The sequence below is a fragment of the Crinia signifera genome, chromosome 6, assembly GCF_055691185.1.
Source record: "Crinia signifera chromosome 6, ASM5569118v1, whole genome shotgun sequence".
NCBI lineage: Eukaryota > Metazoa > Chordata > Amphibia > Anura > Myobatrachidae > Crinia > Crinia signifera.
In genome coordinates this window covers 150874882-150891227 of record NC_139222.1, presented here as the reverse complement: position 1 = coordinate 150891227, position 16346 = coordinate 150874882, and the positions used below count along the sequence as shown (strand labels likewise).

Genomic DNA, 16346 nt, shown 5'->3' with positions numbered 1-16346 from the left:
GCCACTTTCACCAAGTTTATATTGGGTATACTATAAATAAAGGATTATAAGTGATATAAATTCCACAATATAAACCTGGTGAAAGTGACTCATAACAACAATCTGTCACTTTATATATCTAGTGACTGAGATACCTTTTAATCACACTACTGTATAAACACCTATTACTGGAGCAATAAACGTGGATAGTGGGGGTATGAAAAAGTCATAGGACGCATACCGCCGCCCCTCGCGGGCTCGCTGCACTCGCCACGCTTCGGGTTCGCGTTGATAGTGGAGGTGGTACAGCCTCAAAAATGACATTTGGGGGCCATTGAACATGTTTGATACTAATTTCAAAGCATTTGGATGCATTTCTGTTAAAAATCGCATGCGATTTTTTACTATGCAATGGACATCGTGGGAGCCGTGATTGTACACAAGTACCGCATTTGGTCTAGCGACATTTTCCTTTAATCTGCCTCAAATTGGTACAATTTATCTCTGGACACAATTGTTATAAATTAAACAGTGGAGGCTCCCCACATACACATTTCCCCTTCAATACAAGGACTTAAGTGGGTAAGAGCATTGGAGCTATAGTTTGGTGACATTTGACCTCTGGATAAATTTTGAGCGATATTTAAAGTTGATTCTTATTTTATTTATCATGTTATATCTATTCACAAATGAATTGTTTTAAACTGTGTCTTTTTATTAATTAAATAGGTACTTGTTTCCTAGCACGGCCACAACAATCATAATCGCGGTCATCGGGGGTAAAATCGGGGCCATCGCGGGCATCGCATGCGCAAAAAAAATCGGGTGCGATGGGCCAGATGCGATGCCCGCGATTTCCCCATAGAGAACAATGTTAAATGCCTCAATTTACCCGCGATGACCACGATTTCCCATAGGAAACAATGTTAAATGGCTCAATTTACCCAAATTATCATAGGAACAATGGTAAATGGGCCAAAAACACCCCGGAACATTGAAATGTCCCCCCAAAAGTATTTTACGCCACCACGTGATCAACGTGAACCCGAAGCGTGGCGAGCGCAGCGAGCCCGCGAGGGGCGGCGGTACGCGTCCTCCGACCTTTTCATACCCCCACTATCCACTAGGGCGTGGAGTGAGAATAGAATAGTGTGGCGAGCGCAGCGAGCCACCGCGCCCGAAGCGTGGCGAGCGCACGCGGATACCTGTGAAGCCCGCGAAGGGACGCGTTTACCTGTGAAGGTATCCGCGTCCCCTCGCGGGGCTCGCTGCGCTCGCCACGCTTCAGGCTCGCCACACTATTCTATTCTCACTCCACGCCCTAGTGGATAGTGGGGGTATGAAAAGGTCGGAGGACGCGTACCGCGTACCGCCGTTCACGTTCATCGCGGGGTGGCGTGAACTACTTTTGGGGGGACATTTCACTGGTCAGGGGGGTTTTTTGGGCTTTCTGGCCCATTTACCATTGTTCCCTATGATGATTTGGGTAAATTGACCCATTTAACATTGTTTCCTATGGGAAATCGGGGTCATCGCGGGTAAATTGAGGCATTTAACATTGTTCCCTATGGGGAAATCGCGGCCATCGCGGGTGGACCATTTAAGCATTTTTAAGCGCACACGACGCGACCGACCCGATTTTTCACTGTTTTCAATGCATTTCAATGGAAAAATCGGGGGCATCGCGTCGGTCGCGTCGCAGGCCACTCAAATTACCCCCGATGGCCAAGATTTGTGGCCGTGCTAGGAAACAAGTACCATTAAATATATTGATATATTAAGTGCGCTCTCTCTTTTTAGTTGAATTCACATTAGACCCTGGCCTAGCAAAACTGCCTTATAGACAAATCATTATTAGAGATGTGATCATTTTCAGGCAATGAGCTTTGATTGCAAACTAGTCCACAACAGATATCCGGAACACAGACCTTTTCAGGTTCATGATAATATTTGTCTCTCACATTTTCGAGTTCTGTTACAGGGAAGCCTAAACATCTTTTATTAAAAAGTTTGTCTTTTTTTGGAGAAATTATACTTCCACTTGTTAGGTTTAACTCTTGCAAGCCGTCACAATGATTCCCATCACAGTTTATTGCACTGGATATGTGAAGTCTCATTCTACTTACCCACCAGTTCTGATCCTCTTCTTCTGTCACTACAATAATTTCTCCTATATTAAAGGTGAGTTCATCTTCTCGATCAGCTGTGCAGTCAAATAGAGCCTTCACCCGGCGAAGCTTTGGTTTGCTCTTTAAACAAACAAAAAAGTCACAAAGAATTAAACATTTCAAATACTGCTATTCCAATTGTATAAAGAAATAGGACACTATAAACTTGTACAAACGAGGCCTTTATAGTGTACCAGTTATATCGTTTTATGAGTACAGAAAAAAAGAAAAGAACCACAGGCACGGCCAAAGCTGCTGTACGGGGAGTGTGTAATTCTCCCAATTATATATAGGCAAAAGAAAAAGGTGGGTGTACAGCGCTAGGTTTGTTCTGAAGAAGTATACACTACCACATGTGAATATTTATAACATTTAATAATAAAAATATGATTCAATGAGAGCTCTCATAATAATTCATAAACAATAAGAATACATTAAAAATACATATAATAGGACAGAGGCTCTCTGATGTAAATATCTCCACAATATTGGCAACAGCACGTTATATTTACCAGGGGGAGACGGGGGAAATGGAAAGTCTCCTTAGAGGTCTAGCTGCATAGGTTATGTCCCAATCCGCTCCTGATGAAGACGCGAGCTAGCGTCGAAACGCGTTGAGCAGCATCCAGTATCTCTCCACTGCACCTAACTGCCATTTGCACAATACCAAGACTCCACTATATCCCGCACTTTATTCCGGACCGGTTTCATTATTGTCTCCAGGACCTCTCCAATTCAGCAGCTATCAGCAGTGTCATGCCAGGTATGCATATACCAAAAGGACTGCCATAACAAACCTGCTTGGATCACCTGGACCTACTGGGCATTTATCCGGATTGGGACATAACCTATGCAGCTAGACCTCTAAGGAGACTTTCCATTTCCCCCGTCTCCCCCTGGTAAATATAACGTGCTGGTGCCAATATTGTGGAGATATTTACATCAGAGAGCCTCTGTCCTATTATATGTATTTTAAAATGTATTCTTATTGTTTATGAATTATTATGAGAGCTCTCATTGAATTATATTTTTATTATTAAATGTTATAAATATTCACATGTGGTAGTGTATACTTCTTCAGAACAAACCTAGCGCTGTACACCCACCTTTTTCATATCGTTTTATGAGAGCTAGCAACAACAGTACTTCATTTAATGTAATAGATTGAGAAATAGCTTAATTGCAAAGTAAAAGTTATTATTAAAATAATTACAGTTGAGATAAATCAGATACAACTGCCCAACATTTAAGTTTGCTATTGGTTGGAGAACATCGCTCAGTGAAAAACTCATCTAGTGATTATCACAGAATGTTTCTCATAAGCATACTAGCTGCTACCAACACATTGGCTGTTCAGACAGGAGCTGATGAAGAGTAAGCATTACACCAACTGGTACAGGCAGGGTCATGAGGGCCCCTCCAAAAATCCCGGCCAGTTACTACTCACTCCCCCTCCTCTTGGCACCACTGGGAACAGTATACCTTGTGCAGGGGCGTAGCGAGGGCCGAGCCGGTGGAGCACGAGTACTGGGCACCAGAAGATAACAGGGCGCTGGAGCCATGCCTGCACCGCCAGCTCGCCTGCTCCCCTGCCCACAGCTCCCCCGCCTGCTCCCAGCAACACGCTATGTCCGGGAGACGTGCTGCTATTTTCAATGCATGTCTCCCGCTGGACCGCTAGCCAATAGGCGCTTGCGGTCCAGCAGCCAATCAACTGGTGGCTGCTGGACCGCGAGCGCCTATTGGCTAACAGTCCAGCAGGAGATGTGAATTTTAAATAGCAGCACATCTCCTAGATACAGCGGGGAGCCGGGCAAAGGTGGTGGTTGTCGGGCAAAGGGGGGACGGAGCATTGGTGGCTGGGAAGAGGGGAGGGATGTCATGGAGCTCACATGGCTGGGCAGAGGGGAGGCTGTAGAGGAGCTCACATGGCCGGGCGAAGGGGGGGCTCTCACTAAGCTCACATGGCCGGGCAAAGGGGGGGCTCTCACTAAGCTCACATGGCTGGGGTATTGAAAATAGTGGTGGGGAGCCGGGAGCAGGCTGCACAGTTCTGTCCCCCTTGGCAACGAGCAATTTCAGTCCCCCATTGCAATGAGCAATTTCAGTCCCCCTTGGCAATGAGCATGAAGCCCCTTGGCATCGAGAATGACGCCCCTTGGAATCTAGCATGAAGGTAAGTGGCACTTATGTGTCAAATGTGTAATGGGCATTACGGTTTGTTATATAGTATGTAATGGGCATTACGGTGTTATATAGTATGTAATGGGCATTACGGTATGTTATACAGTATGTAATGGGCATTACGCTGTGTTATACAGTATGTAATGGGCATCATATGTGGACTTATGTGTAATTGGCATTATGGCATGTGGCTTTATGTGTAATTGGTATTACAAAGTTCACTAAAATGTGCAATGGGCATTACGTGTGGTATAATGTTGGGCACTCCCACTTTTCACTGCGCATGAGCCTCACCTAGCTACACCACTGACCTTGTGTATCTTAAACAAAAAAAAAACTATAGAAACATAGAATTTGAAAGCAGATAAGAATAACTTATGGCCCAACTAGTGTGAACCTATTTTTTACCTTTAGGCAACCTAAACCCTATTTGATCATTTGTTATTTGTAAGGATATTCATATGCATCTCTACTGTCTTAGAATCTACCATCTCTGATGGGTGGCTATTCTACTTGTCCATTACACTTTCGGTGAAATAATTTTTTATTTAATTTTCCCTGAACCTACCTCCTTTCAGTTTTAGTGCATGTCCTCAAGTTCTAATAATTCTCTTCATTAAAATGTAGGTTTCCCTCCTGGACCTTGTTAAATCCCTTGGTACTGTATATTTGAAAGTTCTTATGTTCCCTCTTTCCCTTTTCTGCTCCAAACTATACATGTTAAGATCTTTCAGACTCTCCTGGTAAGTTTTGTGGTGTAGGCCATGCACCATTTTAGGGGTTGAGATCATTTGGTCTACCGCATGATGATTGACACCATTAGGTCGACATGGGAAAAGGTCGACATGATTATATCGAAAGGTCATTAGTTCAACAGGTCATTAGTCCGACAATGTGTAGGTCGACAGTCAAAAGGTCGACATGGGGTTTTTCACAGTTTAACCTGAATGTCAACACAGTCAACATGGACAAGGTTTAAAGTGCTTCGCATCGCTCGCTATGCGTTGGGCACGGTGCTTCGCTACGCTCGGCACACTATTTTATATTCCCACCACGCCCTAGTGGATGGTAGGGCATGAAATACCACCTAAAGAAAGGATACCAGTAGATGCCTTATGCACACAAAAAAACTTACAATTTAATTAATAAATAACATACGGAATACTTTTGCATGCATGCAATAAACAATTTAAAACATATGTATCAATGCAATGCTGTTTAAAAGTAACAAATAGTTACCAGATCCTGGTTGAATGCTCAGGTGTGCGCACAAATTGAACAGATGTTATTGTCCTGAATAAAGGGGGTGGAATTCCCAGCGCTGTGTTGGGGGGAAAACACAATGGGAGGGGGGTTTGTGTGTCCTCCCAAATGTGGAACTGTGAATCGGCAAATAAGTTCCTTTTAACTCCTTGACCATGGAGTTTGATTTGAAACAGGCACTTTGTGGTTACCTTTGGGCGATGTGAACCACGATGATGGTATGTCTCCCAGATCTTATTTGTCAGGCTTTCAGCAGGTCCCAAATGGGGTGCGTGGGTGCACTCTTCTGCCACACGCCTACAGTGTTTGTTTGTAGACAGCCCTTTCTCTCACAGAGTGCAACTAAGCTGATCATCCACTCATTGGTCATCTCACGGCTTGACTACTGTAATGCTCTTCTCACCGGCCTTGCTCAATCCCAACTAGCTCCTCTCCAATCTGTCCTCAATGCTGCAGCCAGGCTTATCTTCCTCTCCCGCCGCTCTAATTCTGCTACTCCCCTTCAACAAAATCTGCACTGGCTTCCATTCCCCTACAGAATCCTCTTCAAACACCTCACACTCACATACAGGGCCATCTCTAATTCCATTGCTCCATATATCTCTAACCTCATCTCCATTCATACACCCTCCCGCCCTCTACGGTCAGCTGACGACTGTCGTCTCTCCTCCACCCTAATCATTGCTTCCCATGCTAGAGTACAGGACTTTGCCCGTGCTGCACCCCTTCAGTGGAACGCACTCCCTCGCTCCATTAGACTCTCCCCGACCTTGCAAAGCTTCAAACGGGCACTGAAAACTCACCTATTCATCAAAGCGTACCCTTCCACTGCATAAACCAGCTGGTTCTCCGACCCCTTGCCTGTTTCCTGTTTACATCCTGCTATCTAACCACCACCCCCTCGCTTGCACCTCTTGTAATCTGTCTGTCTCCCCTTCCTACTAGATTGTAAGCTCCTCCGAGTAGGGCCCTCTTCCCTCCTGTTGTCAAAGCCCACTTCTCTTCACATTTCACTCACAGCTCTCCTTTACTCCAACACTCAGTGACCATCTTCGTCTGCATACTCCTCTCCATCATTGGCCTCAAGCCTCTAGTTGTATGTTGATTGAGTCCTCACTACTTATATCCAAGCTGTAATGTGTATTGATCTGTGGCGCTCTTTATTTGTACTGTATTTTTGTTATTTATTCAATGTTATGCCAAGTTTTGTTTCCCTGTATTGTTCCTTTGTACGGCGCTGCGAAACACTTGTGGCGCCTTATAAATAAAATTATAATAATAATAATAGACAGCAGCTACACTGGCCAGCGAGCCGAGTGTGAGCCGCTGAACACTGTGGCGGGCGGGAGCGTCCCCTCTGTGTTGGTACATGCACGCACCTGCCGTATGCCGCCGGGTTGACAAGTGGGCTGTGAATCGTCCAATCGGCAAAAGCACTCCGTGTCTTAGCTGGTGAGCTCTAGCGGGGACCAGTGTGTAGGAGGGTTGTGGAGCTCAAACTAGGCAGATTTTTCTTCAGGTCCTCGGTGTTAACCAGCATGGAATTCCTTTCAAGACGCGTTTCGCCGCACTCAGGCGGCTTTATCAACTGGGAATGGGGAATTCCATTTGAGGGGCTGATCTTATACCTGTCTGCAGACGATTCACAGCCCACTTGTCAACCCGGCGGCATACGGCAGATTTACGGTTCCACATTTGGGAGGACACACAAAAAAAACCTCCCCCCCCCCCATTGTGTTGTCCCCCAACACAGCGCTGGGAATTCCACCCCCTTTATTCAGGACAATAACATCTGTTCAATTTGTGCGCACACCTGAGCATTCAACCAGGATCTAGTAACTATATGTTACTTTTAAACAGCATTGCATTGATACATATGTTTTAAATTGTTTATTGCATGCATGCAAAAGTATTCTGTATGTTATTTATTAATTAAATTGTACGGTTTTTTGTGTGCATAAGGCGCCTACTGGTATCCTTTCTTTATTCTTGTTCTCTTATTGAGGGCGGTATCCCTCTCCCAGAGGGCAGCCACTTGCTCACAGCACCCATACACTTGTACCTAGCGCTCAAAGCCTGTTGTCTTTTTATGAAATACCACCTGTCGGCACATTTCGGCTCAAAAAACAGTGAAAAACCCCATGTCAACCTTTTGATTGTCGACCTAGACACTGTCGAACTAATGACCTGTCAGACTAGCGACCTGTCGAACTAATGACCTTTCCACCTAGAACCATGTCAACCTAGACCCATGTCGACCTAATGACTGTCGACCATCATGCTGTAGACCAAATGACCGCATCCACCATTTAAGTTACCCTACTTTGTACAGTCTCTAATGTCTCCTTCCTTCTTATGGCCTCCAGAACTGGAAACATTATCTAGATGAGGCCATACCAATGACCTATACTGTGGCATTATTACTTATTTTTTTCCTGCTACAGATTCCTTAGAAAGCTGTATAATTGTGAAACAAATAGAGGCAGATGCAAATGATGATGATGATAGTTGTCGGCATTAAAAAGCAATTGTGATTGGTGGTTTGTGAGAACTCCACTAATAATGATTGACGCTCAGGCATGGATTACACTTTTGAGAGCATTATGAAAAATTTAAAATTCTTGTGTACATGAGAATGGAATTGATATCTGCTTTATTAGAGAGAGGTCTGTAGTTTAATTGATGCCTAATATTAAAGGTGTTTATTGAACATAAATTGTTTACTACCTTGATGCAGGTGCAAAATAAGTGCCTATTAGCGAGCTAAATGCATCTTAAAGCTCAGCATAAAGGCACAAATAGATGGGATTTTTTGTGGCTGTTTTTTTGTATTGTGCAGTAAACCATTAGAACCAGACCCTTATCTGCATTGTTTAACTTGCAATAGATTTATCAGAGATATAGGACTTGTATTACAAAGAAACATTGCAATGGGGGTGCCAATATTTACATGAAATGGCTGCCCAGAAATTTCAGCAACTTGTGTTAAATTCTGCAAGTACAGATGTATCCTCATTAACTTACAGCTATGCAGCAAACTTCCATTCTCAGAATGGCAGGTCTCATGCAACTCTGTATCTGTTTCACGCAAATGTAACCTATTCGCAGTACAATGTGACAAAATAATTTACTATGAAGTACTTGTACAGCGGTGTGCAAATAAATATGAATCTGTATACAAAGTTCTATGATTCAGTGGTCATGGCCTTTTTACACCGAATTCCATTGTGCTTCATACACAGACACTGTCAAACACAGATAGAGAAGTGTCACATACCATTTTATACAGTGTAGTCTCGTGAAGTAGTGTGGTCACATCACATTGTGACTGAGATGCACATTCAAGTAAAAACATATGAATAGAAAGTACCGGACACTCACCAGACTCATCCGCCGCGGCATTGGTAGAGGTGGCTCCTGGCTGGGGGTGGTGACGTGGTAGACTTCCTGCACAGATGATCCTGGAGATGTATTACTCTGAGATCTTTGGTTTCCTGATTTTGAAAAGAACTCGGTCCTGTAATCAACTAATAAACAGAGAGTCAAACAACAAACACACTTTACAAGTGCCGAGACATACTTTGGCTACTGTATCGAATACCAGTCTGGTATGAAATCCCTGACATTGCTCTCTCTCACCATTGTATGTTTTCTTGTTGTGGAATAACAGTTGTCCCTACTCTAAGAACTATTGTTGTAGGAGTTGCATGTGTAGCAGAACATGCAAGTTATAAAAAAACATACCTTTTGGTGGGATTTCTGGCACTTCATGGAGACTGCTGAGTTTTGGAGACCCGATACTGTATAGAGGATAAAGCCATCATATACATCATTGTTACTTAAGAGTCCCCTTGTCCAAATAGCAGAACAATTCAGGAAAATTCACCCCTGACAAAACGTAAAACCCAAGCATGATCACTGGCAGAGAACCATCATAAGAGAATATTGATAACAGAGCTGAGTTAGCATTTCCACAGACCATCACAATCCTGCTAGTATGATCGTTAATAATTGGGAGTCCAACTATTCTTTTCACTCTGTCTATTGGATACTGGGGTCAGAATAATGCGGAATACAATCACTTTAAATTCAGGCTCCTCCCACTCTATAACTCTGTGGCTGTCTTGTAAATGTATGGTTTATCCGACAAAGTCCCACAGTACAGCCCAGGAGCATCCACCCTTAAAAGTTGCACTTAACTTTTAAAGTTCAAATTTCAGCACCTCCATTTCCATACATTAGTGGTTACAGGGTTACCACCTAGTCCAGGAACTCCACCCTTACGGATGTCGGTCTTAATTACTGGACCGTCCGGAGTAATCCAAGAAGGGTGGTAACCCTAAGTGGCTATCTGGGATACTTTTAGTTCAAACTTCAGTGTCCCAAAATGTATGTCAGGAGAAAAACATTTTGTATTTGGTTCTCTTGTTTCAAGTATTCTAATTATATAGTAGATTTTAAAGCAACGGATTACATAATTTGGCTGGGGTTAGATTTGGGTGGGGTATGTTGAAACTGAAATCTAAATTGCAGTGTAAGAATAAAGCAGCCAGTATTTACCCTGCACAGAAACAAAATAACTCACACAAATCTCTCAATACATGTTACATCTGCCCCACCTGCAGTGCACATGGTTTTGCCCATTTTGAGAACAAATTTGTACTGCGATCAGATCTGAATAAGGGCCATTGTCTGTTACAATGTGTCTTCAATTAAAGATTAAGCTATGTTGCAGTTTTACGTTTGAGTTGCAGCACAGTGCTGCCAAGGACACTTGGTACATAATAATTTACCTTGGTCTCCTGGATACAATGTCTGACTGGAGAAATTTTGATGGAGAGGTGCAGGAGGAACCGTAGTCTGTAATATGAAGACAACATTTCATTCTTTATAGTACAGGAATAAAAGTAAGTACAGCCACATATGTAAACATGCTTACAACTGCTTGGCCAAGCAAAGGAGGCTGCCATCTTGTAAGCTGTATTCATATTCTTGAGAATGCAGGCCACCAACTTATGTGTCCTCGTACATCTAGCCTTGGTATGCCCCACAGCGCGAGATGAGTTTGCTGCCGAGTCCTGTGCAACTCTGCTAGCGCCAAGCATCTTTTTTGTTGTTGAAAACAACGCAATGTAACTTGTTTGTACCAGAAGACTGTGCTCATTAAGTTCATATGTAACACTTGTATATTGCGTGGGAATGAGTCTGTATGTGTACCACAGTGGAACTTGGCATGGAAAAACACAGCAGCCGTTTGCATCGTAGCATTTTGTAGACAGTTAACAGGCTGAGGGGTAGATTTATTAAGCTTGGTGAACTGATAAAGTGTCTGGTTTTTATCACTGGCCAATCAGCTGCTACCTGTCATTTTTCAAACCGAGCCTATAACTTCACAGTTGATTGGCCGGTGATAAAAACCAGACACTTTATCACTTCACCAAACTTAATAAATCTTCCCCTCAGTCACACACATATACAAGTCACATATCAAATTAATCAGCACAGTCCCTTGGTGCATCATAGTCCATCAGATTGCGACTAAGGTGCCTTTTATCCCCCTCAGTAAAGATGCACATTGCTAGCAGTGTCTCATGGGACCTAGTGTTGGGAACAACTGCAGCAATGATGTATGAGGACTCATTCAACAGGAGCATCATTGGCATCACAATGTTCCATGACCAAATATTCTTGAGGGTGATGCTGGTTTCTAATGACTAATTAGTATTCTCAGGAAAACTGACAAAAGTCATCTTAATGGTTCCCCCTTGTAAATCACATGTTCACTGAAAATTAGGTACACCGAGTAAAGATGTCCTTGTCCACTCCTATTTATAGATGAACCAGTAAATTCATCAAATAAAAAAAGTTAGCAATATTAGTAAAATAAGATCTTTATTGGTATCCAACATTAAAGGTGTGACCTAGATTATGGTTCTGTATGTGCTTGTTTTGTAAGGATATGTCCTTACCGTATGTGAATATACACATTTAATGTAGCATTTTCTTTTAAACAAGGAAACACTCACCTACTGTCATATTACTATATTTCACACACAAAAGAGAGCAATACAATCAGCACTTGTATTTAAAATATGGTCACAGGAATATATACTGTAATAGATTTAAAGGTAAATGGATCAGCCGCTGGAAACAGATGTACTAACCCTGTTCTGCAAAAGGAAAAAGGGTGTACCTGAGCTTGGAGCAGTATTACATAAAGCATGATAGAAGATATCCTGCTATAAAAAAAACTGCAAAAATAAAAAGATGTGGATCATTGTAAACATTTAAATCACATTTATGTTATATAGATACTACCAAATATAACACATTGGCATACCTCCCAACTTTGTGAGATTAGCCGGCGGGACGCTGCTGCTGCGCGCCGCAGGCTCGCCGAAATTTTTGGGGGCGTGGCCTAATTCGGGGCGTGGCCTATACTTGCAGCTCTCCTGCGAGGCCACGCCCCCATTTTGCCGCTATCGGGGCATGACCCAGAGGCTCTGTGAGCCTCTAGCCATGCCCCCAGCCCCCTGGCTGCGGGAATAGACGCTGTGCGCATGCGCACAGCGTTTATTCCCCGCTGCTTAGCAGCTGACAGGAGGGGACTCCCAACAGCCCCCCCACACCGCGGGACACTGCCGCCCGCGGGTGGGACAGCGGGACAGGCCCTGATAATCGGGACTGTCCCGCTAAAATCGGGACTGTTGGGAGGTATGCATTGGTAGTAAATATCGCTCTAGTATTAAATACTGATATAGCCAGTAAACTAAATACCTGTACATCGTAATGCACTAATGGAAGGACTCCTACATGGAGGAGTGACATCTAGTTTATGGCACCTTGTGTTAATACTATTCCTTTAAAGATCCAGAAAGAAGGCAGGGATGAAGTGTGTACACACCTGGTGATATGGTTGGTGGCCTATGGCAGGAAGTGATCTACTGTCTGGTCTCCAGGCATAATCTGTATAACCCTTTTGTGGAACAAATTCAGCAGGACAGCCAGATAGTAATTTTCACATATGACCACACAAGGATGTAGTTCTATAAGAGGTTAGATTATGGCCCAGCAGTCATAAATTGTACCGCTTTTTGTAGCTAGTTATTAATTTAGAGGACTACACATATTTTTATTACCAACTTACATATTCTTTATTTCAAGTTTAAAAGTACACACACGGGTCCAGCTTCCCAAGAACAATGTTAATATGATGTGACACAATTAAGGTCAAAAAATGCATTTATTTTACATTTTAAAAAAAATATAGTACTAACAATGGTATCAAGTCTAACAGGATTCTGCATAACCTGGTTTTGGTAACAAACATCAATGTATCTCCACCCTATGTAGGTGCTGCTTTACCGATGAAAGAAAGATGGGTTCTAGGCTATTACACTCGGCACCACTGCAGGGAACTTTTACTTCAGGTGACTTCGGGTTCCAGAATGTGCTGGTGCTTGATAAAGTGCTGGTGCTATCAGAAGTGCAAAGTCAGGTAAGTCTAAATCACTAACCTGACTCTGCACTTCTGACAGCACTAGCACTTTATCAAGCACCAGCATTTTGGGGAAGCCGCAGTCCCTTGAAGTAAAAGCCTCCTGCGGTGGTGCCGAGCGTACCAGTCCAGAACCCATCTTGCCCTCATCAGCAAAGCCCATTGCAGTAGCTACTCAGGGTGTGATACATGTGCTTGTAGCCATAACCGGGTTATTCCGAATGTGAGACTTGATACCACTGTCAGTACTACTTGTTTATTTTTTCCCCATTTATGTAAAATAAATGCATTATTTTGACCTTAATTGTGTCACATCATATTAACATTGTTCTTGGGACACTGCGCCTGTATACAGTATGTACTTTATCCTTGTTGTTCAAGAGATTTTGTGTTTTCTCTCTCCAGTACACTAGGGAAAGCGTGAACCTTGATTGATGGTGCAGCTCCTGCAACACTCACTTCCATTTTTCAATAATCTTTATTCCATTTAATTCTGTTTAGAAGAAATGCCTTTTTTTATGTTTACATTGATCCACACTTCTTTATTTAATAATGTATTTGTTCCCAGAACACTTTAAATCATACTTTAGCGAATACATTTCCAGACTCTGGTATCATCCTTTCTTTTTCAAGTTCACCCAAGAAACTGACTACCGCTCCCTTACCAAAATGGAGACTGCTTTGGCTGGATGGGCTGTGTGGGATGACAGGTGCTGGTTCGGAGAGGGCTCTTTTGTGCTTGGTAGTCAGTGGAGGGGTGGCAGGCAGTTTTTTGAGGATAGGTGAGGGGCTGGCAGGAGGAGGTGGTGGGGGTACATTGGGTGCTATTAAAACAAAACAAAACAAAATAAAAACAGATTTCAGTTTAACAGTAAGATGTAAAACTAAATGATGTATAGTAGTGTTTGAACGGTTGTTATTATCCTTTATTTATATGGTGCCACGAAGTATCCACAGAGCCCATTTATGTGTGTTCATTTTAGTCCAAAGTGATTAGCATCATTATAAACAACATTGAAATGTAACATGACATATACATACCCTTAATTAATTTAAAGTGGATTTTTAGTCCACAAATACAATCACACTGGTACTTCACAAAAAGTCCTGCCACCAATGGAGACATCATTGGAGACCAATGATTGGAGACCATTGGAGTGTCTCCACCAATGGAGACACTAATTAAATGTTTTTTTCTTCTATCTCACTTTTTATGGGAGAGTTTCCAGCTAAGAGCATAGCTGGAATGTTAATCTCTAAGTTGTGCAGACCCTACACTAGCATTCACCACTGTCATTCCACTTTAAAGTGGGATCTACATTCCCCCTTTAAACCCCATACAAGGATATTGGTAAAAAAAAAAAAAAAAAAAAAGGAGTTACTGCTCAGAGATAATGGTGGACAGTAATACCACAGTCATTTTCATGCATACATTTACCTCTGATAGGATTGCGTGGTGGCAGTGGGGGCGTAAATGGAGTTGTTGGAGTTCCTGCATTTTCAGTACATGATTGTCCTCCACCTGCATCATAGCGTGGGTCTTGAGAAACCTGAGAGGCACGCCTTAAAAAGGATGTGGGAGTTCCCCTGTCTGATAACTGAGGACTGGGTGATGGGAAGCAGCTATAAGGACGGAGAGTCCTCTCCTTCTTAACTGGGCCTAGCTGCATAAAAGAAAATAAAAAAAAAACACATTCATTACATTACATAGCAAGTCATACACAGAATATTATTAGATGGCGGCAGCACAGCTAGAGGTGACAATCTAATTTTGTTGCCCCTTGCTCACTTAATATTCCCATCAAAACTCATTAGATGCCTCTTTGCATCAGTAATCCAAGACATTGGCCCTTATTCAGATATGATCGCAGTACAAATTTGTTCTCAAAATGGGCAAAACCAGGTGCACTGCAGGTGGGGCAGATGTAACATGTGCAGAGAGAGTTAGATTTGTTTGAGTTATTTTGTTTCTGTCCAGGGTAAATACTGGCTGCTTTATTCTTATACTGCAATTTAGATTTCAGTTTCAACACACCCCACCCAAATCTAACTCTCTCTGCACATGTGACATCTGCCCCACCTGCAGTGCACATGGTTTTGCCCATTTTGAGAACAAATTTGTACTGCGATCAGATCTGAATAAAGGCCATTGTCAGGACTTATATGAAGGGGGAAATTTACTAACAAAAAATTGTGAAAAAAAAAACGTATTTTCATACGAAAATAGAAGATGCGCCGTAGTCCTGATCTTCTGTCACATGCCGGCGATTCCGGCAGCTCCCCTCATCGGACTGATGAGAGGCGCAGAGATCTTTCATCTTCCGCGCCTCTCCTCTGAATGTTGAGAAAGTCGGCTCCTGATTGGCCACTATGCGGCCAATGGAATCATTCAGTGGAGAGACGAAATTAAAGATCTCTGCGCCTCTCATCAGTCCGATGCGGGGAACTGCCAGAATCGCCGGCATGTGACAGAATACCAGGACTACGGTGGATCAAGACAACAGATCTTTGCAGGAGGACCTGGGGGAGATGGATTTCCTTCCACAGGTCCCCCATGGATTTATTCGGACCCGGACCGGATGCCGACACAGACGCCGCCGACATGGACCTGGACGTCGACATGGTGCCGAACGCCGACATGGACCAGGACATCGGACCAAGACCCAGGGACCTACCTACGGGCTCAAGATAGGTAAGTATCAGTATGTATGGGCTTTGGATGTATTAAAGTTTTATTTTTATTGTGTGTCAGTGTGTGTTTATTTGACTATTTTTATTACTGTGGAACTACAAGTGCTAGTGGGCCCTTTAATGCCCCGCATGCTGGGACTTGTGGTTCTCCAAGTCCCAGCTTGCGGGGGAGGCTTGCTGGGACTCATAGGTCCACAGTAAAAGACAATAGTTTTTATTCTATTTTTTTACACTGAAATCAGCCCGGTGACCACCGCACAGGGTCACCGGGGACAGCTCCAGGCTTCAGCCTGGTCAGGTAAGTCCTGGAGGGGGGACCCCTTAATTGGGGGGGTCCCCACTCCCCCAGGGCCCCTGGCCAGGCTGACTGGTCAGTAGGGATAAATATTTTGGCCGCGGGACCTTATCTAATAAGTATCCCCCGGCTGTGACATTACCCTGCTGGCTGGTTTGGCCTGGGGCTGGTTCTTAATATACGGGGATCCCCTAGTCATTTTGTCCCCCGTATTTTGGGAACCAGCCCCGGAGCTGGTTTAAAAAAAAAAAAGGTACTTGTGTATTAT

The 16346-nt window shown here is 43.3% G+C and overlaps 1 protein-coding gene across 3 annotated transcripts in view; it reads right to left on the bottom strand.

Annotated features, from left to right (window-relative positions):
• Positions 1 to 16346, bottom strand: part of LOC146008403 (arf-GAP with SH3 domain, ANK repeat and PH domain-containing protein 1-like) — a 170777-nt gene that overhangs the window by 2882 nt on the left and 151549 nt on the right. For 2 of the 3 annotated variants that reach the window (XM_083147634.1, XM_083147635.1), the window contains 6 exons: positions 14531 to 14756; positions 13758 to 13916; positions 10388 to 10454; positions 9339 to 9394; positions 8976 to 9121; positions 2106 to 2228 (listed from right to left, as the gene is read on the bottom strand). In XM_083147634.1, coding sequence (XP_083003760.1) covers positions 2106 to 2228; positions 8976 to 9121; positions 9339 to 9394; positions 10388 to 10454; positions 13758 to 13916; positions 14531 to 14756 — 777 coding nt within the window. The remainder of the gene's footprint in view (positions 1 to 2105; positions 2229 to 8975; positions 9122 to 9338; positions 9395 to 10387; positions 10455 to 13757; positions 13917 to 14530; positions 14757 to 16346) is intronic. The other variant, XM_083147636.1, reaches the window with a different exon arrangement.